This window comes from Lampetra fluviatilis, chromosome 32 (genome assembly GCF_964198595.1).
Source record: "Lampetra fluviatilis chromosome 32, kcLamFluv1.1, whole genome shotgun sequence".
Classification (NCBI taxonomy): Eukaryota; Metazoa; Chordata; class Hyperoartia; order Petromyzontiformes; family Petromyzontidae; genus Lampetra; species Lampetra fluviatilis.
The window spans coordinates 6,449,192-6,476,462 of record NC_136306.1 but is presented as its reverse complement, the minus strand read 5'-3'; the positions used below and the strand labels follow the sequence as shown (position 1 = coordinate 6,476,462).

General features: G+C 51.1%; 1 protein-coding gene across 4 annotated transcripts in view; it reads left to right on the top strand.

The window, feature by feature from the left end:
• Positions 1-27,271, top strand: part of LOC144943686 (plexin-A2-like) — a 295,017-nt gene that overhangs the window by 150,127 nt on the left and 117,619 nt on the right. For all 4 annotated transcript variants that reach the window (XM_078871418.1, XM_078871419.1, XM_078871417.1 and 1 more), the window contains exons 7-11: positions 13,305-13,405; positions 20,968-21,091; positions 25,308-25,461; positions 26,123-26,222; positions 26,815-26,929. In XM_078871418.1, coding sequence (XP_078727544.1) covers positions 13,305-13,405; positions 20,968-21,091; positions 25,308-25,461; positions 26,123-26,222; positions 26,815-26,929 — 594 coding nt within the window. The remainder of the gene's footprint in view (positions 1-13,304; positions 13,406-20,967; positions 21,092-25,307; positions 25,462-26,122; positions 26,223-26,814; positions 26,930-27,271) is intronic.

Genomic DNA, 27,271 nt, shown 5'->3' with positions numbered 1-27,271 from the left:
AGATAACCGCGTCAGGAGCAGCGAAGTCGCATCGCCGCAATGTCTCCTTCGTGTTTGTGGACCGGGGCATTGCGTCGTTGCACGTTGCAACGGTCTGTGCTGGATGACCCACGGTCACGCACTCCTGGATAGTTTTATTATGCATTTTCCATTTGTGCACCAGGTATCCGCATCTGCCATGGTTTGTGCGGTCGATGCGATTTAGGGTGGACCATGAGCTTCGTGGAAGATCGAAACCCAGGGATATTCTGTGCTGGATCTTTCACGAGGTGTTTGTCAGTTTCTTTTTTTTTAACTCCATTCAGCTCTCCGAGCTTCATCGGGGTTGAATTCGCAAGGGGTTGATGGCGTATGACGGGGAGGGTTCTTCACGCTTTGTACGGACAACAGAGACGGCGGAATGATGCGAGCGCGTGCGATGTGGGGAGGTGTACGGATAAGACCGGCAGAGGGAGTGGGACGGTTCGAGTGATGCTGGGTGATTCTTTTTCCGATGTACAGATTCGACTGAAGTGCGGATTAGACCGACGCAAAGATTAGACCGATGCACGGATTAGACGGAGGTACGGATTAGACCGATGCACGGATGAGACCGATGCACGGATGAGACCGGCAGTGGAATACATCGCGCGTGCCCAGGATGGACTCGTGGGGTATTGGGAGAGCCGCCGTGACAGCGAGCCACCCGGCTCGCTTTGAGCGAACTCCGACACGGAGCGGCGTTATTTAAGTAAAGAAAGGAAAACCTCCCCCGCCCGTTCGTCTACCGTCGGCGGAGAGGGACTTCTCTGCTCCGCGAATCGTGCTTTGTTGGAGCAGCAGCAGAGCGGCAAAAAAATAAATCGGTTCCACTCTGAAACCCGCTGCGGCGAAACGTGCGCGCGCCAACCAAAACGCTTTGTTGCTGCTTGTTGTCTTTGTCGGGGTTTGTTTTGCATTAACATTGCCAGCGCATACATCCTCGCTGTACAACTCGCACCCACCGACAGACTCAATTGAGGGTGTTTGTCACAATTGCAGACGGTTTACTTTACCGCGAGCGGCGTCTCCAATCGCTTGTTCGTGCGCGTGCTCGTACGCGTGCACGTGTTCGTATGCGCGCGCGTGTTTCGTGCGCGTGAGCATGTTCGAGCGCGTGCACGTGTTCGTGCGCGTGCACGTGCTCGTACGCGTGCACGTGTTCGTATGCGCGCGCGTGTTTCGTGCGCGTGAGCATGTTCGAGCGCGTGCACGTGTTCGTGCGCGTGCACGTGCTCGTACGCGTGCACGTGTTCGTATGCGCGCGCGTGTTTCGTGCGCGTGAGCATGTTCGAGCGCGTGCACGTGCTCGTACGCGTGCACGTGCTCGTACGCGTGCACGTGTTCGTATGCGCGCGCGTGTTTCGTGCGCGTGAGCATGTTCGAGCGCGTGCACGTGCGCGTACGCGTGTTCGTGCGCGTGTTCGTGTGGGTCCACGGAAGAATGAGCCAGGTGTTGTTTTTCTTCCGAGCGCGGCGGTGGATGTGGAGGCTCATCTGCAGGCTTGCTTTCGCTGCTGTGAGCCCAGAAGCCACAGCTCTGCTGGGGAAGCGCTGTGCTTCTAAACCGAGACAATTGCGCCGACGCATTCGGTATTTCTTGTTTTCCTATCAAGGGCCCAGCGTTCCAAGCGGTCAGCAACAACCCGCACTAGTCAAGGAATCGATAGATGCGATTTCATTTTCAATGCAATGTGGGGTTGTGAACTATTTCACGCACTCGTGAAATGTCGGCCAGCAGCTTTACGATGCCAATTGTGCTGTTGGTTTTAATTAAAATGTGTGTTTGGTTCGGAGCAAAGTTTGTGAAGCGTTCTCAGTTGCAGTGCGCATCTAGCCGTAGTACGAGCTGTGGATATCTGTGTGGTGATCGGATAGTAATTAAATTACGATCCAATCACAGTGGGCGCCACGGTAGCGAGATGTTAACGACCTCGCCTGGTATACAGGAGGTCGTGGGTTTACACCCGACCCTGACGCATGTATTTTTTGAGTTTGCATGTTCTCCCCGTGGTCGCGTGGATTTTTCTTCAGGTCTTCCAGAGTTTCCCTCCACATTTAGAAACATGTGTTTACAGAATTTGCTTTACTCTCAGTTTTCACCATCATCATGACCCATCCACTGCTGGATGAAGGGCTTCCCAAGCCACCATCACCCAACCCTTTACGATCCTGCGATGTGTCGATTCACGGCGTAGCAACTTGATGAAGAGCAACGTGCTGCCCAAGTCCGTGTTGTAGATTCGTGGGGCCAGGAACCGTCTTCAAGTTGATGCTCAGTGGATCTTTGCTGCATCGCCTCCGTTGCAACTTTAACGCTTTTCACGGCGGCTTTTCGAAATCAATCTGGCGCAGACCGGCGCGGTGAAGTATGGTGAACAAACAAACAAAAAAACACTGCCAAGGACTGACGCAGTGCGGTGGGGGAGGCCGACCCGTGGCAGTTGAGTGACAAAGCACGGATACAGGCACATGTGCAAATTGTGATTTGTAACTTCGATCCTTACCCGTGCATCGATAGTTCAATGTTAATGTGCCATTTTATTGAGGGACTCGCTGTGGTCTGGGACTGTTTTACTGTCCATTTTGCTGCCTTGCCCAAGCTTGATAAATCGGACCTATATAACTGCTTAGTTTTATTATTTATATTTAGTGATTGGCTTATTCTTTTCCCCCTATTTTGTACCACTATCGTTTTTTGATGTTGTATCGTTTGCTGCTATAACTTGCTGACCGCCCAATACCGGGGCATCTGTGAAACAAAGGGCTTCATAGCTCAAATAAGGATTCAGATGAAATGAAGAGTCAGGATCTCGGGTTACGCGGAAGAGGAGCGATCGCGGGTTTACACACGTGGCACGTCGCGACGGACGGACGGACGGACGTAAACCTGTTTGAATATTTGCTGTACACCGCTGCGGTGTTCAAGCCCCACTAAGGTCAGAGGGGGTCAGCCCAGTGGGGGGTTATTTGTTTGATAGGGCAGAGAGATTGGCGGGGGGTGAGTCACGTGAGTCGGCACAAGAAAACCGACGCGGTTTTGAAAACACATAAATAAATGAATTCTACAATAATAAAATATATATACACACAAACGGACCGATCCGGCGCCACGCAGAGGATGAAGCAAATGCGAGGCGTCTAGCGCAAGGTGTGAGCGAGCTCGGGGGTTATTCATGAAACGGTCTCTCTAAGCCACAGAAGTACGCGTGGGCGGCGGGGAGATGGGGGTGGGAGTGGACATGACGGGTGGGAGTGGACATGTGAGGGGTAATCATGACTTTTAGGGCTTTTAGAAGTCGGAAGTTCATGAGCATTGGTTGGGATTGGGGGGGTGGGTGGGGGGGATGCAGTCACTCTTGTGTGGTCCCAAATAGTCGCACGCCTCTCCCCGTTTGTCTGCGATGATTGATTTTTGTTTTAATACAGCACGTGTTTTTTTGTTGTTGTAATGTTTAGCAGCTCTCTCGCGTTTTCACCCGGAGAGTAAATGAACGGACGAACACCGCGCGCGCGAGGCAGGTTGCAGCGGTGTGTGCGGAGGGGGACGCGCCAGGAATGTTAAAGCCCCATTTCACTACCGCCGTATCTATTACTGTTTATTATTATTATACGCCGCGAAAAATTGGAATTGCAAAAATCTCTCGCTTTTTGACGGACGAGACCCGATTCAACCGAAGACCATTCCTTTTGGGCCACAATTGATCCGCAGCATTTTTAAAGTTCAGCGCTTGAAGGAGGCTTCGAGAAGTGAGTCGTCAGATTCCCTTTAGCCCAAGGGCAATCAGATCTGCTTTGCATTTAAGCCTCAAATATATTGAGGCTTAAACACAAAAGCGCGTTTTATGCACGGGCCCGCAGCTCTGCCTGCTGTGACCCCCCCCCCCCACAGCCCCCACCCCTCCAACCAACACAGGCGCCCCCCCTCTACCGCCGCCACCACCGCTGGCACCCCACCAAACCATCATAGTCGCCCCCTCCTCCACCAAAGCCGCCCCACCCTCCACTGCCACTGTGACCACCACCACCCTCGTAGCCCCCCGCAAACCATCATAGCCGCCCCCTACATTTCCACTGTCACCACCACCCTCGTAGCCCCCCCCCCGGACCATCATAGCCACCCCGCCCCAACTGCCACCACATCCACCCCCGTAGCCCCCCCCCCGAACCATCATAGCCACCCCCCTCCACTGCCACCACATCCACCCCCGTAGCCCCCCCCCCCCCGGACCATCATAGCCACCCCGCCCCAACTGCCACCACATCCACCCCCCGTAGCCCCCCCACCCGAACCATCATAGCCACCCCGCCCCAACTGCCACCACATCCACCCCCCGTAGCCCCCCCCCCCGAACCATCATAGCCACCCCCCTCCATTGCCACCACCACCACCGCCGCCACCACCACCACCGCCATCGTCGTTATCGTCTTCGGCATCGCGATCCGTGGGCACATAGCCCCGTCGGTGTCCACTGCACAATTTCGTTTCCACTTTCCTCTCCGTCTTGCGCCGATCTGCTCGAGCAGGGCCGCATCTTTCTCACGCCGATCGCTCGTGACGTCGTCAAGCCATGGCCTGGGTAATCACTGCGCTTATTGTTTCCCCCCTTTGCTTTATTCTCACACGTCCAAGACGCAATTGCGTCTTTTACCTGAAGATTCTGGGCCGGGAGGAGATGTTTGGTTGCTTTTTTTTATTGCACGGAAGATGTCTGTGAATTTAGAATCTGTCTGTCGGTCTGTCTCAATGTGTTATCCACTCACAGCTCAATGCCGATGCCTGTCATTGACGGGGGGACCTTTTGGGATCTTCAGCATCTCTTGCCGAGATTCCCGTCCAGTTCCATCCCCTTCCCATCTTCCCGTCTTCTCTTACATATTTTAAAATATATATATATTAGGACGGTTGTCTATGTACGGTGCGAACAACGTTCAACACACACACATTGTTAGCAATTGCTTCACTTTGGCCCTCTTGCACATGCCGCCTTTATGTTTGGCTTTTGTTTTTGAAGCTTTATTCCGATTGGGCAATCGGCGTCATGTGACGCGAGAGGCAATCGACCTGCAGAACGAGATAACGCAGAGCTACTTCTGAGGGTGCCTTCAAGTGATCCCATTATCTATACACTAGTGGGGGTCGGAGGGGGGGGGGTTTGGGGGAAGGGTTGCATATTTCCACATGCCTTGCAATGGAGATAAACATTCGTCACATGACTCACTGTCAAGCACCGAAATATTTGTGGCATGTCAGTCAAATAATAATTATCTGAAATTCTGAGAACAACACAGACAGTTTAACACGTAGGCTTTCGCGACCATCATCAATAATATTTGTTTCCGTTTTCGGTTCGTTCGAGTAAATATGAATGTGTCGTTAAACCCGCAACCGCCCGACACGGTCAATGAGTAAGGTTTGTTACGCGAACAGAACGTGGCCAAATCGTCACTAGTACAGCACACCGGTGTGTTGGAGAGCAAATCCACAACATTTATAATCTGAGTACAGATTGTAAATGTTGTAGAGAGCAAATCCACAATCCACAAACAAAAGCAACTATATTATAGACGACACAGTTAGTCGCGTAAAACGAAAAAACAGATTGACGTGATGGGTTTTTATTTTCTAAATTTGATTTTTAAACAGCCATTGCGTTGACCGGACTGACGCCAAGCCTCTCGCTATACTCGAGGACCTGGTTCGTTCACGGACCGATGAGCCCTAGACTAGAACCCTGGAATTCAGGTGCGGTTACCCAGTCTCTGCAACCCCACCTCTCCACACTCCCCCCCCCCGGGAGCCACGTGGCCACCTCTTAGTATCTACAGCTTCGTAGCATTTGTGATCACTGCGACAAAAAAAAAAGCTTACAACAGCGCGCGAGCCCGTACGTGAAGGAAGGGAGGGACTGCCCCTCGCCGTGAGAACGTGGAATTTCCCCCACCACCCCCATCACCCCCACCACTTCCCCCGTCGCCACCGACCAGGAGAGAGAGAAAGAGAGCGTAGCGCCCCGCCCCATTGGTCGCTTGAGAAGGTGGAAACTTGAAGTTGTGACTTTGAGAGGCCTCGTAATTGGGGTGCTTGTGGTCACGGAAATGGACTTGAATAATGAGCTGTCAGTTCTCCTAATGAGCTGCCCCCCCCCCCCCCCCCCCCGTGGTGTATTCAGGGACCGCGCTAATGCTATCGTCTCTCAGTGAAACACGCTGCTGGCTGCAATCGCAGCTGCCGTGTGGCCCAATGCTCCGAGGCACCCAACCCGTGTCTATGGATAGTTGCTCAGCAGCGTGTGGCGGTAATCGTTTAATGGGCTTCACTCAGCCACTGCGTATCGAGAGGGGTAGGGGGCTACAGGAGGCTGAGCCCCTCCGCCCCCCCCCCCCAACCTCTCCTGACGGCTCCCTCTTTTTGAATTATTATGGTCTAAGTCACTATGATGTGGAGGGTCATCACCCGTTTACAGCCCTGAGCCATTGACTGTGGCAATTCCACATTCCTCTGGCCGTGACGATCTGTACATAGGAAAACTGGTGTTTAATTCCCCATACAGTCGACTAATTTTGCCGACCTTGGAGGGATAATGGGCTGAGCCAACCCCCCCTCTCCCCAACCCAACCAGGATTTGAACTCGCATCCTCTCGATTGCGAGCCACTCATTCTCCGGCTGAGCCAGTTAAGCGGCGGATTCCACATTTCAAATCCTTACGGTCGAGTCAGCAACACGTTGGTGCCCGACGGTTAATGTCACCCGCGAGATCAGTTTCATTTATTAGGTGTAACCCTGTGAGCCATGTGGCTCTTGACTCGGGTGCAACCGCAACGAAACAAAAACATGAACAAGAAACATCTGAGATGAACGCGACGAGCCTCGCGGCCTATGCCCTGTAGGCTATGGGCGGTGAGAAAGAAGTTCAACACACACACACACATTTGTATTCTTAGGTTTTTTTCGGTAAAGTCACGTAGGTAAAAAATTAAAATTAATAAAAGTAAAATAAAAATAAAAAATACACACATTTGTGTTTGTTTGAGAACGTGGTTGCGTTGAACCTGCGGTCGCAATGAACAAGTTAAACGCTGTTAAATGATCAGATTGTAGCCGTGAGCCGTGTGATGGTGGCTGCCTAGTCACGTGGCCTGTGATCGAGCAGAGTGGAGGCAGCAGCGGTGGTTGGTGGATCGCAGAAACGTCGCGAAAATCCCTTCCCGTGGTTCTCCGACGAGGTGCCATGCGCCCTGGTCCGACAGCTGATGGCGGTACAGCAAAGGAGCCGTCCATAAATGACGTCACGCACCTAGTGGGGGGGGGGGTCAGATTTTTGTGACAATGTGTCACGAGGGGGGGGGGGGGGGGTGAGAAATGTGACGTCACATCAAAATGCGCAACTTTAAATAAACATAGGATTGTTATAACAATACTCCTATAACATCAGAGTGCAGCGCCACATTTAATACGCACTACAATGGCAATAGTTTAAAGCGATTTGAAGCATGTTTTATTATCAAAATTGAAATATGGTTTTGGGGGGGGGCAGAGATTTGTGACGTCATATTTGAGGGGGGGTCTGACTTTTTGTGACGCCGTGTGACGAGGGGGGTGGAGGCCAAAAATCGTCCAAAATTGCGTGACGTCATTTATGGACGGCCCCAAAGTGCAGACGAATAAAATCGGTTCCTTTTCTATGGGCTACGGTGGTGCCACCACGATGTGAATATCCGTCTGTGTGGAGCTCTGTAGCTAGCAGTGCACCACGCTGCGTCAAAGTACTGGCCAGAATGAGAACGCCACAGAACTACGCCTGAAGGTTTGGCGGAAGGTGGTGGAGGTGTTGTGGGCTGTCTGGACCGGTTCAGGTATCACTCGCCAATGACGTTAGCCGTGGCGCGGAATCGAATCCGTCTCGTTGAGAGTTTATGACGCAGACTGGTTTCAACATTCCGGGGTCTCATCAGCAAAGTCCGTTGCTGTAGAAAAAACAAACCCTACCGGGGGCTTCGCTGCCCTCTTCTTATCCGCGTCGAACTCTGCGATGAATGAACGGCGTCATGCAGCTTGTAACTCGCCGCGGGGCGCGCGCGGGGCGGGGGGGGCGGTAATTTCTGTACTCACACGCACAACGCAGGGCCCCAGTGAAGCCGAGACGTGTATTCGTCTAATGAAGCATCGGCGGAATGAATGAGCACTCAATGATGAACTGATTTGATGCCGGTCTAGGGAGTTTCGGCGAAGACCGCTCAGCGAGAGGTTGAGCGTGCTGTTACATGGACGAAGGCAACAGATCTCTCCCCCCCTCCACCACCACCACCGTCAGCCCACCGTATAAAGACAGCCTTGAACAGGCTGCTGGGGCAAGTGGCGCCGGCGAATGCCGGCACGGTGCACGACGGGGTGGGTGGCCAGCGTCCACGCCCGGCCGCCTTTGTCTCCCCAGTGCTGACGTTTACGCGCCGCAGCGGCTACTCCGCTTAAGGCTGAGTCGACCTAGGGCATGCCCAGGAGCGGTTCACAATATTCGCCGTCGCTGGGCGAGCATTCAACTCGGGTCGCCGGGTTCCCATGGGAGTGCAGCGCTCATCGCTACACGCAGACACGAAGCAAAGATCCCCCGTATAGCCTTTCACAGTCTGTCGGGGCAAGTGCCGTGAGCCAGCACCCATGAAGTCCGGCACGTCGCACGAGGGTTAGTGGCCAGCACCACGCCCGGCGTGCCGCTTTTGTCTCCCTCGTGGCGATGTTTACGACACACCACACCGGGTACTCGTTCGAGGCTGAGTCGACCTCGGCGTTAGCCGGGACTGGTTCTGATAATCGTCACTGGTATTGGTGGCCGCGAGCGGGAAATCGAACTCGGGTCGCTGGGTTCGTAGCTTAGCGCGCTAACCACTGCGCCACCGCTCCCCCACACATCCACTTATTTTCAAACACACGCAACGCGCAACACGCAGAGAATACGTGCGCGTGCGCGCAAGGGAGGGAGAAGGGACTCACGGAGAGAAAATGTAACCGAGGCGTGTCACCGACTTTGAGAAATTGGGGGGGGGGGGGTGCTTGTGTTATATATCATTTCATTTCACGCTCGCCGGCTCATGTAAGTAAAGGACCCACTGGGATCGATTGGACGTAGGCGGGCAGGGGGGGGGAGACACGCGCCACATCAGACGGAGCAGCCTTCGGTCAGCACCTCTCCCACATTCTAGATTTGAAGCTTTCGTGACTGCAAGGATTCATATTCTTAGGTTTTTTCGGTAAAGTCACGTAGGTAAAACATCAAAATTAATAAAAATAAAATAAAATAAAAATCACGACGTTTCGGAGGCAACACAAGTCTCCGTCCCCACCTCAACTTGCTTTTAAGGGATTACATCTTGAATCATTGCCTCACTTGATGCAGCTAATCTGGCTGTGACGGTCCCACCTGATGACGGAGACTTGTGTTGCCTCCGAAACGTCGTGAATTTTATTTTATTTTATTTTTATTAATTTTGATGTTTTACCTACGTGACTTTAACGGAAAAAAAACCTAAGAATATGAATACCTCTCCCACAGGCTCTCTGCTTCTCATAAAACCTGCAATTGATGCCTCCCTCCAACACAGATGTTGTGTTCGCGCGCGTGTGCTCGCAAACAGCACTTTCCGCCCCCCCCCCCCAGCAGTCCGTTGAAGGCTATACGGGGGACCTTTGTCTTTGCGTATTCGTAGCGAACGTTTTTGACGTACACGAACGTGACCGTAAGTGGATACGCAGCCTGTATACTTGTTGGGAGGCAAGTGCGGTTAGCGAGCACCTATTAAGGCATGGATATGTGCATATATACACGTTAATTTGCACATGCAAGGACAAGGATCCCGGTATAGCCTTTAACAGACTGTTAGGGCAAGTGCTGTTAGCGCCCATCTATTAAGGCCGGTCCAACGCCACGCCCAGTCGCCTTTGTCTCGCCAGCGACGATGTTTACACACCACACCAGGTACACATCTGAGAAGCGGATTCAACCTCGGCGAGTCCGGTTCAGATAATCAGGTCCGATCCAGATAATTGTCACTGGTATTGGCCGTGAGCGGGAATCGAACTCGGGCCGCCGGGTTCTTAGCACACACACACACAAACACACTCTTCCCTCGCCTCTCCCCCCCACCCCCACCTATACCCGCCATCCGATGGCCCCATCACAAGCGAGCTGGCGAAATCGCGGGGATTCGTGCCTCGCCAAAAATAATCTTTTGGGACCGATAAATAGATGTCGCATGCAATCCATCACCTGTCTGGGCAGTGTGCTCGTTTGAATCTTAAAGAGCCGCATTGAAGCTCCCACGCCGTCACCGCTGCCTTTGCTTTTCTTGATTTTGTAACATTATTGTATTTGTTTTTTTTATTATTTTATTGTGCGGATTTCGCAACCAAAAACACTGGCCCAACCACGTGTTCTTGGGACACGCGTTCGACGAGGAGGACTGTGGAAAACTTCGCTGTGGCCATGCAACCAAACTATGGACCCGTATGGCAAACCCAATGGGGGAGGAGGAGGATGAAGCCCTCTTGTCGGTTTATTATTTGTATTTTTAATATTTTATTTTGTTATTTTTATTTTCTATCTACGTGACTTTACCGAAAGAACCAAGAATATGGACTCTCTTCTTGGTTCTTTCGGAAAAGTCACGTAGAAGGGAAATAATAAAATAATAAAAATAAAACATGATAAAATAATATATATTTTTTATTATGTTTTATTTTTATTATTTTATTTAAAAATATATGTTATTTTATTATGTTTTATTTTTATTATTTAATGATTTCCCTTCTACGTGACTTTACCGAAAGAACCAAGAAGATGAATCCCTGCAGTCACGAAAGCTTTAAATCGAAATATGAACCCTCTTGCCGTGGCCAGTCGACCTCGACATCATCATTTAGCTACCGCATTTATTGCTGCGATCATACGCAAGAATAGAATTAAAAATAAACGTAATTGCTAAAGAATATACATCATGTGCGACGTTTCAGGCAACGGCCCCTCCTCATCGCACATCATAAATAGAGAATGTCAGAGACATTGGTTGGATAATAAGAGATGTAAACTGCACCCAACAACTTAAAGTTTTCGTGACTGCAGGAATAAAAATAAAATAATAACCAAAACTCACGACGTTTCGATCACAACAAAAGCTGCTGAATGCAGTCTGAGTTCAGCAGCTTTTCCCCCTCTTTCCTCCTGACGACGATCGCTTGTGTGTTGATCGAAACGTCATGAGTTTTTGGTTTTTATTTTATTTTTATTTTATTTTCTATCTACGTGACTTTACCGAAAGAACCAAAGAATATAGAAATGAAATGTTTTAATGTTTTCTGATGACCAAATTTTTTTTGGTCTGTGTTCACCAGTTATTTTTTTATGTAACTCCCGAATGAAGCCCTCTCGTCTTGGCCAGCAAACCTCCATCGACAGTGGCCATCTCGCTCTTGAAGAATAGTGCTGCACATTATTGCACAATAATTGAAAGAACAGAATTGCAAGGATGTGCGTGGGGGTGGATGGTTGGCTTGGATTATTTTTTACTCTGAAAATTATTCAAAAAAGAAACCGATAGAAAAATAGCACGGAGAAGCGATGGACAAGCAGAAAAAAAATCCATAAGAGTTTCTTTTTGGGTGAGATCGCGTAAAAATAAATGTGTCTTTAAACCCGCCACTCCCCGACACGGCCTATTAGTAAACTTTGTCACGAAAACAAAACATGCCAATTCGTTACTAATTGGCATGCTTTGTTTAAGTGACAATCTTTACTAATTGGCCGTGTCGGATGGTGGGTGGTTTAACGATACAATAATATTTTACGCGATCTAACAAAAAAAAACTCCATTATGGATAATATTGGTCGCGTAAAACAGAAAGAAAAAAAAATACAAAATCGAAAGGCTTGGCGAAGATGCGTTCCAGGAACTCCGACTCGACCGTGATACGTCGCAGGATATGAATATCCGCTGTTAAAAAAAACTCCGGTAAACAATAGGTAAAGGTGCAGCCCTGCAATGACTTGCTCACACCCCTTGCTGGTGGAAGGGCCTCCACTACAGCGAACCCTAGCAAGTGTTTGTTTGGTATACTCCTCCAACACGTTGACCAGACGCGTTGGGAGATGTGGGTGTGCCGCGCACCCACACTTTACCCCACCACTCGCGACCTGCCGATCAACTAAAAGTGGTCTACTCATTTATATCGCCGCTCCTGCTGCTGCTGCTGCTGCTGCAGGGTGGAGAGAGAGAGAGAGAGAGGGGTAGAGCGCATTTAGGAAACTTGACCCGTTGTTGCCGCTGCCGCTCCGGGAGATAGAATTGAATCGGCGACCTCTGGATTGCAATTCCAGTGCGTTGACCACTGCACTATTGTAGCAGTGGCAGATACTAATGTATCCGTAGGACAGCCCGTCGTGACTTTATGTAAATCGGTACACACGTGGTTTATTAACCCCCTCCAGTAATATGAAGGCGATGATGATGATAATGACGACACTCTCTTGAGATGATGACGATGATGACGATGATGATGACATATTCTTGAAATGACAGTGATGCATTCTTGAGATGATGATTAACTCTTGAGATGATGATGACGACACTCTCTTGAGATGATGACGACGACACTCTCTTGAGATGATGACGATGATGATGACATATTCTTGAAATGACAGTGATGCATTCTTGAGATGATGATTAACTCTTGAGATGATGATGACGACACTCTCTTGAGATGATGACGATGATGATGACATATTCTTGAAATGACAGTGATGCATTCTTGAGATGATGATTAACTCTTGAAATGATGATGACGACACTCTCTTGAGATGATGACGATGATGATGACATATTCTTGAAATGACAGTGATGCATTCTTGAGATGATGATGACGACGCAATTTTGAGATGATGATTCACTCTAGAGATGATGATGGTCTACCATTGCGATGGAGCTGATGATGATGATCACAGTGATTTGATGACTTGACCCACGACCAGGATTCGAACTCGCAACCTTCGCATTCTCGGTCAAAACGAACGCTCAACCGCATGTCGCTGCTCCATCTCGCCTGGTTAAACAAACTGAAAACATTATCAATGCTAAGCGAAACAAATACATATTCATTGAAACGAAGTAAACCGTGGTGCTAATTCATAAATAAAGAAGGTGCTGTGAGTTGCCATCGCGATACGCTGGGATTAAACTTTCATGGCTTACGCGACCGTGCGTGCGTGTGCGCGTGCGTGCGTGTGCGTGTGCGCAGGTGATCCGCGTGCCCGTGGAGACTTGCCACCGCTACGTGGACTGCGGACAATGCCTGGGGTCCGGAGACCCTCACTGCGGGTGGTGCTCGCTGCACAACATGTGAGAGCCCCCCCCCATCCCCCTATCCCCCTATCCTCCTATCTCCCTACCCCCCATCCCCCTACCCCCCACCCCCCTACCCCCCTACCCCCCTACCCCCCATCCCCCTACCCCCCTATCCCCCTATTTCCCACCCCCTCATTCCCCTATGCTCTTACCCCCCTATCCCCCTACCCCCCTATCCCCCTACCCCCCTATCCCCCTACATTCACGCTCCCCTACTGCCCCCCTTCCCCCAATGCATGCACTCACGGTTTTCATTAAGCACACACGTGTGTACGTGTGCACAACCCATACAAGTGTGCACACGTGTGTATGGGTTAACTCTGCCTGGAGCGGTGTATAAACAACGCCACTAGGGAGACAAAGGCGGCCCGGCGTAGTGCTGGTCACCCACCCCGCATCGTGTACTGTGTCGACCGTAATAGTTTGCTACTCGCTTCGCGATGATGGACTTTGCTGCTGCTGCTGCTGCTGTTGTTGTTGTTGTTGCTGTTGTTGTTGTTGCTGTTGTTGTTGTCGATGCTGCTATATTCACGGAACGCGGCTTCGTCGCTTCCCGCGAGAAGGAGGATGAAAGAGGTGGTTGGGGTGGCAGGAGGAGAAAGAAGAGGGACGACGATGAGGGAGGATGATGAGGCTTAATGGCAGTCACGTGCGCGAAGCGACGGTGTTCATTGTCAAATTCGCAAGCAACCAAAAAAGGAAGCCATGAAAGCGGGTTGTTCTGCCTGGAATGAATGGGCGGGGGGAAGGGCTCTGGGGGGGTCATCTTCATTAATCTCTATTCACGGAATAATGCGATGTCTCCTGTCTAGTGCTTCGCCACCAAACGTTTCAGGACGTGGGTCTGTCCCAAAAAAAAAACATTGACAATAAAAGCTACGATTTACAGGCAAACACTGAAATCAAATAAATGTATTTTTTATATTTTAATAGCTTTTTTCTCTTCTTCAAGAGAATAGTTTAATCTTGTTTTACCGTTCGCATTCAGAACCCTTGTACCGAAAAAAAGAATAATTTGACGTGCCGTGACAATTCAAATGTTTCGACGGCCGCGCATGTAAACGTTGTCACATTTAATAATCCTTTACTGGGGCGAGCTCAAGGGGAGGATGAAGTTGGGGGGGGGGGGCAGACGGGTATGGGAGGGGGAGTGGATTTAAAGTTGTAGTAATACAAATCTGGCGTTTGTTTAACGTTGGATGCTGCCACATCGGTCTGACAATGAGTGCACGGTAAGCAATCCCCAGGGGTCTCCGCTTTCTAAATGATTTCCCGACGTGGTAGTGGGGTATAATAGAGCGAGTTTCTGAATGCAGTGACTGGTCGTCTCCCTCGCTCTACGCGGGTTTCGGTTTGTGCGATTCCGTGCAGTATACACGGCCAACATGACTTCTACCCCAACCCAAATTCTACTCCAACCCAAATTCTACTCCAACCCAACTTCTACCAAATCCCGACTTTTACCCAAATCCAACTTCTTCCCCAACCCGACTTTTACCCAAATCCAACTTCTACCCCAATCCGACATTTACCCAAATCCAACTTCTACTCCAACCCAACTTCTACCAAATCCCGACTTCTACTCCAAACCCCATGCGGTTTAAGTTCACTCATATCGCGGCTATGCAGTCAGACGTGTGGCAACATTGTGTACTATGTGTACTGTGTGCCTGTACTGTATGTTTGTACTGTGTGCACTGTGTGTACTGTGCGTGTACCACGTGTAGTATATGTGTACTGTATATACTGTATGTGTACTGTGTGCAGTGTATGTGTACTGTGTGTAGTGTGTGTGTACTGTGTGTAGTGTGTGTGTACTGTTTGTGTACACTGTGTGTGTTCTGTGTGTGTGTACTCTGTGTGTGTACTGTGTGTGTACTGTGTGTGTGTACTGTGTGTGTACTGTGTGTGTGTACTCTGTGTGTGTACTGTGTGTGTACTGTGTGTGTGTACTGTGTGTGTACTGTGTGTGTGTAATGTGTGTACTGTGTGTGTACTCTGTGTGTACTCTGTGTGTGTACTGTGTGTGTACTGTGTGTATATGTACTGTGCGTGTACTGCGTGTACTGTGTGCGTGTACTGTGTGTGTGTACTGTGTGTATGTGTACTGTGTGTGTACTGTGTGTGTGTGTGTACTCTGTGTGTGTACGGTGTGTGTACTGTGTGTGTACTGTGTGTGTGTACTATGTGTGTACTGTGTGTGTACTGTGTGTGTACTGTGTGTATGTGTACTGTGTGTGTACTGTGTGTACTGTGTGTGTGTACTGTGTGTGTACTGTGTGTGTGTGCTGTGTGTACTGTGTGTGTACTGTGTGTGTACTGTGTGTGTACTGTGTGTGTGTACTGTGTGTGTACTGTGTGTGTGTTCTGTGTGTGTATACTGTGTGTATGTGTACTGTGTGTGTACTGTGTGTGTGTGATGTGTGTACTGTGTGCGCTACTCGGCAGGCAGCTGTCTCATCGTGCGGTTTCGCTTTGCGCGCCCTTTTCTTTGGCGCGCATCTACTACTACTACGACTACCGCGTAAAGCGAGGGAAACCTGTACTGTATACCCATGGTCTCGGGCTCGTATACCATGCATACCCCTACCGCTTGCGTCCACTCAAGGGGAGAGTTAACGGTTTCACCACGGTTAGTTGATCGTCAGGTTGCATGTGGTGGGGTAAAGTGTGGGCGCTCTTAACACATTCCATGATATCTGGCCAGCGTGTAAGGGTAGACCGAAGCGCGGTCTCCTTTATCAGTGTATCTATCACAGACGCTCAGCGCAGGCCGAAAACGCTGAACAGCTCGTGGCAATCAGAGAATTGAGTTTGGGTTACTGTCAGGGCCTGGGAAGAGAGATGATGGGAAGAGAGACGATGGGAGGAGGGAATTCCAAATGCAAGCGGTGCCAGGGAAGACGCAGAAAGAGAAGCGCTGTGACATCGTGCAGCGTTGTTAGTGGGCGATCGAGTGGCGGATGAGTGGGTGAGTGTTTAGTTGGACGTACTTTCCCCCACACCTCCGATTAGGACGCGTGGCTACGTAGGGTGCGAACGAAGTTCAGCATACATACATGAGTGGAGTGAGCGAGCGAGTTGGTGGGTGGGTGAGTTAGTGAGTGCTTGAGTAAGTGAGTGATTGAGTGGGTAAGTGTGTGCGTCGGTCAGTGAGTGAATGAGTGAGTGGGTGATTGAGTGAGTGGGAGAGTGAGTGAATGAGTAGATGGGCGAGTGAATGAGTGATTGAATTAATGAGTGGGGTGAGTGAGTTGTTGTGACATGCAGTGTTGGTGGTGGTGGAACTTAGTATGGATGCGAATAAACAGCGAGTGTCTGGTTGAGACCGAGTCCTCCGCATGGGAGGAGGAATCAACGAGCAAAGTTCGCAGGATCAGGAACCACGGTAGTAGCGATAGATGAGTGATAAGGAGAAGAATGTCTACCGCATGAGAGCGAGGAGTGACGGGAGCGAATCAGCGAGTCGGTGAGTGTGGCAGTGGCGTGAGCAACAATCTCCAGGGCTTCCACCTTTTCACCTCCGTGATAACGGCAAACGAACCAAGAGGCTCTAGGAAAATAAGGGAGAAGAAAATCCATGAAATAATTCAAAGAAATCGAGTGCAGGAGTCCGCCGCGTGTCCCCGCGGAGGCAATTGCAGGCAGAAGTGCGACGGCATGTTTTTTTTTTAAGCAGATGTTCCGCGTGAATTATTGATCGCGTTGCAGAGACGGTGGCACGTCTGACAAACCCCGGGGTATGGGCTCCCTACACCCGTGTGTGTGTGCACGTGTTGTGCTCGCTCACAGCACTTGCCCCCAACAGTCTACTGAAGGCGATACGGGCGGGACCTTTAGTCTTTGTTCGTGTGTGCCAGTGAGGAACAGTGACGCACCGGTCAGCGCGATGCGCTACGAGCCCGGCGAACCGCGGTCGATTCCTGCTCACGGATGCACATCGGTAACGGTTGTCTGAACCGGTTTTGTGGACTCCCCGAGGTCCGCTCAGCCTTAAGTGAGTACCTTGGTGTGATGCGCCAATCATCGGCACTGGGCAAACAACGGGTGGCCAGGCGTGGTGCTGGCCACCCACCTCTTCGTATACTCTTCCCGTCCTAACAGCACTTGCCCCGACAGTCTGTTAAGGCTATGCAGGGAATCTTTGTCTGTGCGTGTGTGTCTGTGCGTTCGCGTGCGCCCACAATAACCGCGCGTTGTTGCGGTGCAGAGATGCGTACGCTGCAGCTCGATGCGGGGAGATGCAGCCGCGGCGTTAATAATACATGGCGACCTCATTTTACACGTGACTTATCCTCTCCGCAAAGTGACACCTCCAGAAGGTTTTTTTTTTAATAACCGCGGCGAATTCCTTAACCGGCAAACGTTGTCAAATGTCTAGCAATTGCCGTGGGGTGATCTGCGCAAAATCCAGACTAACATCTTGCGATTCGCCAATTCTTAATATTTTTCGTCTTTTTTTGTCCGTTTCTCCGAAAATTGTCATCTTGATTGAGCTATTGGCGGCACCCCCCCGAAATGAAACATCCTTTGGGAATGCTCTCGGGGGCTGTTCAACCCCCTCCCCCACTACCCCCCCCCCTCCCCATGTTATAGACCGGTCCACGGAAGTGGATATGACAGAACTTGCCTCTGAGATAACTTCAAGTGACCTTCATCATGACCTCTTCACCACACAAGATGGCAGCACTTCCCCACCTGTCCTACTAGAGGGTAGTGTTCGTTGTTTGGCGGCAAAGCTGATCTTTTTAATTCTAACAGCTGGGATTACGTAAAAAAAAATACTTCAGAGTTAGGCCATTACACTGTAAATTACCAATTTGAGGTTATACACAGCGTCAGTCTTTGTCCCCCCCCCCCCCGCCTCATCATCATCACTATTCACGAGCAGATAGCCCGAAAGTGTCCACTACACTCTTCGTCATTAGATTCCACTTTCCTCTTTGTCTTGTGCCAATATGCTCAAGTCGTGGCCACATCTTTCTGGGACCAATCTCTTACGTTGTCGTCATCAAGCCATTTTTTGTTAGGTCTTCCTCTCTTTCCGGTTCCTTTAATTTTTACGAACAACAAGAACAACTACACACTTTTCATTTTCACAGTTGTCCATCCTCTATGTGTCGAAATATTGCCCGTTTCCTTCTTATCACATCATCACGTCTTCTTCTATGTGAAACCTTTTTCTTACTTCTACGGTTGTCACTCCCCCCCCCTGCCCACCTACCTACTGGAAGATTCATTGCTCAGGTCACTCTTGTGAAATGTGAGACTCAACCTGGTCTCTTGAGTTCTCACCTGGTTTCAAGACACGTTGGCTTGTAAACTTGAAACGCCAACTCGCTACACTTGAGAACCCAGTTTAATCACAGGCACTGGCTGAAACCTGGATTCGAACCGAGGTTCTCAGAGGTGCTGGCTCCGTGCGCCTCTGAGCTGTATGCAACAACAACAGCAACAGTATTTGGCAAGATGATGAAAAAAAATGTGCACGTCCTTTTGTGTCAGAACGCGTGACCGATTCCGTCCAATCTCAGATAGGACGTTCCTGGAAAAACAACATATTCATCACAAGACAATGCTAAGTTACTTAGCCCATACTAAAGAAATACTCAAATAATTATTCTACTTGTTATCAGAAGTCCTGTGTCAACGTGCCAATGAGTCTGCGTTTTCTTCACGGGCCAGATATTTCCAGCAATAAACATGTCTCGTACTTCTTAAAGCGGGAAGTCCAAACTCCTAAATATACGCATAGCCTCGAAGATGCATTATTTATTTGTTTGGGTACAATTGACTTTTTAACTCAACGGCATACGCTGCTTGCTCGTCCAACACACGCGGGGCCATATTTTCAAATACATTGTGGGCAGTTCCATCGAGAATAGTGGCAATCTTCGGGCTGAAATTGAATCTTTGCCTGCCGCCAGATTTAATTGCCTGTGACCGCCAATCAGAACCGATGATTAACTCGACTGATTGCGTGTCCTGGAGAAAATTCGAGAACACTAATTGGCGAGTAATTGTCGCGACATTGAGTTGAGCGGTCTCAATTTTTGTGTGTGTGTGTGTGTGTGCGTGCATGCCACGCCGAGTCGGTTATGGGTTATGTTCTACAAGGTTGCGCGAGTTGTTTCAGATTTATTTATTTATTCCTCGGCTTCCTCCCACCTCTCTTTCACCTTGCTTCACATGCCACAACGCATTTCTTGCCGCGTTAGCTGCTCTATCTATTCCACCCCCCAACACCACCCTCCATTACTGCAAAGCGAGACTCCCACCTTGCCAACATCACACCTGGGCTTCGGCCGTGATAGCCATCGATTATTTTGAATTTTTTTTCCCCTCCAGGTTTCACATTTCACGTGTCATTTAACCGCTTCTTTTGAACGTCGTGTTATTTCGAAGCTCACTTGGTTATAGCTCAGCAGGTAGAGCAGCAGGGGGGAGCCTTCCAATCACCACACCTCGAGTTCAAATGAGGGCCACGGTCGGGTCTGCTCCTTCACCACCACCGCTACCACCATAATCACTGCAAATCATCAACCAACATCGCTCCAGGGTCTCTAAAATGAGTACCGCCTGGTGATGTTATTGCAGTTGCGCTTCAGGATCAGAATCTCTATTTAGACTGGAGGTATCCGATGAGCTGTAAATATATTTTTCACAGGTGTCCAGCTGCTGCGTAGCTCTGCGGTGTGTGTTTCGCGCTGGGGGTCGTGCCACGCGGTGTCCGGCACGGTGTCCGACGTTTCGTTCCACGCGCTGGGAGCTTTTGCAGGAATTTCAGAAGAAGCTCCCCCTCCCCCCCGTGCCCCCGGTAGCAGCACGTGGGAGCGAAACGTCGGACATCGCATCGTGCCGGATCTACGTGTTGGCCCACAACCCGAAAACAACCTGGAGAGATTGCTCGGCTCGGCAGCAAACCAACGCGATTCGTTGTGCCAAAGGACATCCTGGCCGCTGCCATAGAGACGTGGAATTTTCGAATTTTAGTGCCACCGACCCAACCACGTGGTCACGGCGAGACTTGGGCACGTTTTGGCCGCGCTGCTGATGACAATTACGACACGCCTGGCCCGCCAGTGCCAACACAGTCCATTGAGCTGCATCTATAAAATGATGTCCTCAGCCTATCGGACGTTTAGTCTGACACTGCGGTTTCCACGCAACACATTGAAGCCAAACACCCATTTAATGGAACTGGCCAAACCATGCATGCATAACAAATATCCATGCTGCTGATTGGCATCTAAAAGAATCTTAAACTTTGTTTTGATTTTACCAGGTAAGGCCCGCTGAGCCATATAGCTCGTTTTCAGAAGCTTAACGGGTTGGCTGATCTCGAAATGTATAGCAGCCAAATACTCTAAACGTCACGTTTCTAAATGTCCTGTTGCTCCTCCTGCTGCTGTTGCTGCTGCTCCTCTTGCTGCCGCTTGTCGTTGTTGGTGCTGCTGCTCCTGCTGCTGCTGCTTCTGCTGCTCCTCATGCTGCTGCTTCTGCTGCTATTGCTGCTGCTGTTGCTGCTGCTGCTATTTGCTGCTGCTGGGTGCCAGGTGCTCGCGGAGGGAGCTGTGTCCACGCGCCGAGGAGCCCAGGAGGTTCGCGGAGTTCCCCGCGGAGTGCGTGCGCCTTCACGTGCGGCCCGTCAGCGTCTCCGTCAGCGCCTCCAGCGTGCCGGTACGAGCGAGCGACAGTGCCGAATTATCCCAGTGGCACAAGTAGCTACACATGTAGCTACACATGTAGCTACGGGCCCCGCACTTTCAAGGGCCCCGCACTTGCTCTATTGCTATAGTACTATACTGCCTTCAACTTTTACGAACGACTGGGTGTTTAAGGATAGCGCTTTGTCGTATTGTCTGGCTGTATAGCGAAGGATAAAATACAATTACTTTACTGTGAAAGTAAAAAATGTGTGTTTTAATATTTATGTGTTTTTATTTTTTTAATCTAGGGCCACTTTATAACACATATAGGCCCCGCACTAGCTTAATACGACACTGGCGAGCGATCGTTCATATGTGAGTGAGTGTGTGTTCCATGAAGAAGGGCCATTTGCCCGAAACGTCGCCTATTGAATATTGTTTTTCATTTCGGGGAGCAGTGTTATTTCATTCGTGTTACGTTTTTTTTTTTTTCCAGCTTGCGAATGTCTGTGATTGTTAATATCACCACTAGGGAGGCAAATGCGTCCGGGCGTGGTGCTGACCACCCCAACCCTATCGTGTGACGCGTCGGCCTTTATACCTGCTCGATTACAGCACTTCCCCAACAGTCTGTTAAGGCTATACGGGGGATCTTTCGTCTTTGTTGGGTGTGGTGCTGCCACCCAACCCCCATCGTGTGCTGTGCCGGCCTTCATAAGTGCTACTCGCTAGCAGCACTTGCACCCACAAGTCTGTGATGGCTTTGCGGGGTGTAAACACGCACTTTTTTTATCATAGACAATAACAAGATCGATAAACAATTGGAGATGTCTGTCGGTGACTCGCGACTGATACATTTCTGTGTCCACACATGGCCGCGCTTCGGTGTGAAGTGGGTCATCATTGCACAATGTACGAACAGACTTACACAGACGAGCACGCGTGCACAAACACATCTTTATAATTCTAGATTTGAAGCTTTCGTGACTGCAAGGATTCATATTCTTAGGTTTTTTCGGTAAAGTGACGTAGGCAAAAAATTAAGTTTACACAACAAAGGCTCATTCCTAACAGCGTGCTTCAGCCGCACCGAACCTCACAAAAATAATATTCAGGGCCTACCTTGGCTCCTCCCACCCTCAACCAGTATATATAAAAATACGGGTTTCTTGGAATTTCTCTTACTTGATATGTGACTGTTCCACCTGAAGACGGAAGCTTGTGTTGCCTCCGAAACGTCGTGATTTTTATTTTACTTTTATTAATTTAAATTGTTTTACCTACGTGACTTTACCGAAAAAACCTAAGAATATACATCTCTCTAAATCAGCTCAAGTCCCCCGTAAATCGCGTGACTTTTGTGTGGCCACCTCCATTCTGAATCCCTTTTTACTCTCATCTATACACAGTTTCTCTCTATATCTATATATCTAAATCAGCTCAAGCCTCACGAAAATTACGTGGCCTCTGTGTGACCACCCCCACTCTGAAACCTTCCCCTCGCCATCCATAGGCATCTGGATCTATATCTAAATCAGCTCAAGCCTTCCATACACCACGTGGCTTCCGCGTGGCCACGCCCATTCTGAACCCCTCCGCTCTCCCCGCCGCCCACTGTGAAAACAGACGCCGCTCCTCCTCCTCCTCCTCCATGCAGCAGCAGCAGCAGCAGCGTCGAGGCCCTGATGCAGCCTCTCCCTCCTGCCTCTCCTCATCTCTCCTAACTCTCTGCTCCACTTTCTCCGTTCCTTTCCCATCCTCCTTATTTCCCATTCATGATCTCTTCCCTTTTTCGTGCCTTTAACTTTTACCTGTGTATTACATCGTTGACTCGAATCATCTTCCCCTAGCGTGCCCGGGATACAAGAAGCATTTATTTACACAATGACAATGATCCTCCTTGTATAGTAATTCACACTTTTGGACCAAGTGCTTTAGCGAGCAGCACCGATGAAGGCAGAACGGCACACTAAGGGGTGGGTGACCAGCACCACGCACGGCCGCCTTTGTCTCACCAGTGCTGATGTTTACACACCGCATCAGGTTCTCATTTGAGGCTGAGTCGGGCTAGGGGAGGCCCAGGGGACTCGTTTAATATTTTCACCATCGTTATTGGTCATACATATGGCAAAAAAGACAAAGTTCCCCCTTCTAGCCTTAACATACTGTAGGGGCAAGTGCTGTTAGCGAGCACCTATAAAGGCCGACACAGCACACGAGCGGGTGGGTGGCCAACACCACGCCCGGCCGCCTTTGTCTCCCTAGTAACGATGTTTACACATAACACCAGGTTCTAATTTGAGGCTGAGTCTACTTAGAGGAGCCCCAGGACCAGTTTAGATAATCATCACTGGTGTTGGCCGTGAGCGGCAATCGAACCCTGATCGCCAGGTTCGGTACGCAGCGCGCTACCGCTCCCCATCCCGCATACACATGGCACGCACACAGACATGCACACAGACAGACGCACGCACACAGACACGCGCACAGAAGGGTCGCGCTGATTGGCATAGAGTTGCACGACGAACGATACGCACACTCCGGTGCCCGCGTAGCGATGGAATTCTCTCTTTCAGTGAATGATCGAACGAATGAGCCGAGCGAAGAATGAGCGGCCGACTGAATGCGCGCGTGATTGCGCGAGAGCGCGAGGCGTGGCCACTCCCCTGATGGCGCATTGTGATTGTGCCTGATTGCAAAAGTGGCTTCATTTGTGTCAAAGAGCAGCGTTTTTTTTTGGGGGGGGGGGGGGTGGCGGGGGGTAGAGTTGGTGGGGGGGGGGGTAAGCATTTGTGTGATTGCTGAAGTACGAGAAGGTGGGTTCTGTGCACGTGCGTGTCTGTGTGTGGGTACGTGTATGTGCGCGCGCGTGAACAGCACTTGCCCCAACAGTCTGACAAAGCCTTACGGGGGATGTTTGTGCTTGTACGCGTGGGAGAAGCGGTAGTGTAACTGTTTAACGCGCCTCGAACCTGGCGACCCGAATTCGATTCCCGCTCACGGCCAACACCAGTGACGATTATTTGAACTGGTCCTGGGTCTCCCCTAAGTCGACTCAGCCTCAAATGAGTACCTGGCGCACTGCGTAAAAAAAATCTCCACTGGGGAGACAAAGGTGATCGTGCGCAGTGCTGGCCACCCAACCCCCATCGTGTGCCGTGTCGGCCTTCACGGGACGCTCGCAAACAGCACTCTGCCCCAGCAACCTATGTAGGCTGCCCGGGGTATCTTTGTCTGTGGTTCGTGTGCGAACGCATAGCGTGAACGTGTGAATGTGGTAGCGCTCAACGATTCAGCATCACTTGGGAGTCCAGGGTACAAAGGCTACGATGAGATGGACACCGTCCCGTGCGTGGTTTCAGCACCGCACGCAGTCAGCGCTTAATCGCACTTGACCCTGCAGTGTTGTTAGTGACCACTTCAAACATTATGGGAGGACGCACGCGCGCACGCTCCCGTCGATGCGTGAGTGCGTGTGCGCGCGCGTGTGTGTGTGTGCGTGTGCGTGTGTGTGCGCGTGTGTGCGCGTGCGTGTGTGTGTGCGCATGTGTGTGTGCGCGTGTGTGCGTGTGTGTGCGCGTGTGTGCGCGTGCGTGTGTGCGCATGTGTGTGTGCGCGTGTGTGTGTGCGCGTGTGTGTATGCGTGTGTGTGCGCGTGTGTGTGTGAGCGGGTGTGTGTGTGCGTGTGTGTGCGCGCGTGTGTGTGAGCGCGTGTGTGTGTGTGTGCGTGTGTGTGCGCGTGCGTGTGTGTGTGTGAGCGTGTGTGTGTGTGAGCGCGTATTCTTATGGTTGAGTCACCACTCTCAAGTTTTCTGCCCAAGGCCAAGCTCATTGCTCAAGCTCCATCATCCATCCCAGATGACCTCACTCATACCCCCTTCACGTCGTAACACCGGCACTCTGCACGAGGGCTCTTGATCCGTGAGTAGAGGTGGAGCGTCGGGGTGGCGTCCCCTCTCCTTCATCAGCGGTGTCTTTTTTTAGTTGACACCATCAGATTACGCAGTTGACAATCGGGCGCACGATTATTGGTAGTCCATCAAATACATTTTTACGTCGCATTTGTTCATCTGTTTGTCGGCATCTCGTGATGGGTCCGTCGGCCGATCACTCAATCGATTTGTCTGTCCGTCGCTGTGTCGGTGTGTCAGTTCAGTGTGTCGGTGTGTCTGGGTGTCCGTGTGTTGATCTGTCCGCGTGTCCGCGTGTGTCGATCGTGTATCCGTGTGTCCGCGTGTGTCACGCAGCTCGTGATCACGGCGGAGAACGCCCCCGAGCTGTCGGGCGGAGTGAACTGCACGTTTGGCGGTCATGCCGAGGTGGAGGGGCAGCTCGGCGAGGGCAGCATCACGTGTCTCTCGCCGTCACACAAGCAGATCCAGGGCATCGCCGTCCAGCCCGGTACGACCGGGCCCACTTGCCATCCCACTGGCTCACCAACTGATCGGGCAACCGACTGACCAATCAGCTGACCGTCAGACCCTCCGACTGACCAACTGAACGACAAATTGGCCGATTGACTGCTCAGCCAACTGTCCATCCAACTGACCAATGAACAACTGACTGACTAATTAACCGACCGATTGGCTGATGACTGCCCAACCAACTGACCAATGAACAACTGACTGACTAATTAACCGACCGATTGGCTGACCGACTGCCCAACCAACTGACCAATGAACAACTGACTGACTCATTAACCGACTGATTGGCTGACAGACTGCGCAAGCAACTGACCAATGAACATGTGACTGTCTAATTAACCAACCAATTGGCTGACCGACTTCGCAACCAACTGGCGAATGAACAACTGACTGACTAATTAACCGACCGACTGCGCAACCAACTGGCCAATGAACAACTGACTTGACCGACCGACCAATTGATCCTCTGATCAACCGGTGACCCGTTGATCAGAGGATCGACTAATGTTGGTGTCTAACGGCTCCTTCGCTGCGTCTAACCGGCGCACCATGCCGAGGACTGCGAGAGAGGGATAGCGGTGGTGGGCGTCAGCGCGATGACCTCTTGACCTTGACGTGTGTCCGCTCCGCGTTGTCAGAGGGCACGAGGGTGGTGCGCCTGCAGCTCCGCTCCCGCGAGACGGGGCTCGAGTTCGTGGGGACCGACCTCACCTTCTTCAACTGCAGCGAGCACGAGTCGTGAGTCGCCCACTGCTCGCGGCTCGCCGGCACTCGCAAAACACGCCTCCTCGCGCGGTGTGCACGTGGCATCCGTGCGTGTGTGTAGTATATGCGCATTTGTGTGTGTGTAGGTCAATATTCTTGGGTGGGTAAGCTGTAGCGTAGCGATTAGCGCGCTGCAATACGAACCCGCCGACCCGGGTTCGATTCCTACTCACGGCCAACATCAGTGACGGATATCTTAACCGGTCCTGGGCCTCCCCTCGGTCAACTCACCCTTAAATGAGTCACCTGGTGCAGTGTGTAAACGTCAGCACTTGGGAGACAAAGACGGCCGGGCGTGGTCCTGGCCATCACCCCAAGGGTCTATTCAAGGGGGAGGATGGTTTTGTATTTCTTAATATATTCATGTGTCCACCTCATTACACCCCACCCAAACCATCACAGAGACAATGAGTCCCCCTGACTTGGTAGCACGGCCCATTGATTGTGATGATGATAATGACGACGATGACGTCGATGATGACGATGACGGCAACCATGATGATGTGCAACGACGCAGCCTCTAACGCGACGTTCGTTGTCTGACGTGACCGCCACCGTCCCGCAGGTGCCTGTCTTGCGTGGGGAGCCCCTACCCCTGCCACTGGTGCAAGTACCGTCACGTGTGCACCGACAACCCCCACAGCTGCACCTTCCAGGAGGGCCGCGTCAACGTGTCCGAGGTCGGTCGCTCGCTCGGTCGCACACTCGCTCGCTCAGTCACTCGGTCGCTCACTCGCTCGGTCTGTCTGTCGGTCGGTCGCTCGGTCGTACACTCGCTCGGTCGGTTGGTCTGTCGGACGCTCGCTCAGTCGTTCACTCGCTCGCTCGGTCGGTTGGTCTGTCTGTCTGTCGCTCACTCGCTCGCTCAGTCACTCGGTCGCTCACTCGCTCGGTCGGTCTGTGTGTCGGTCGCTCGCTCGGTCGCTCACTCGCTCGCTCAGTCACTCGGTCGCTCACTCGCTCGGTCGGTTGGTCTGTCGGACGCTCGCTCAGTCGCTCGGTCGGTCTGTCTGTCGGTCGGT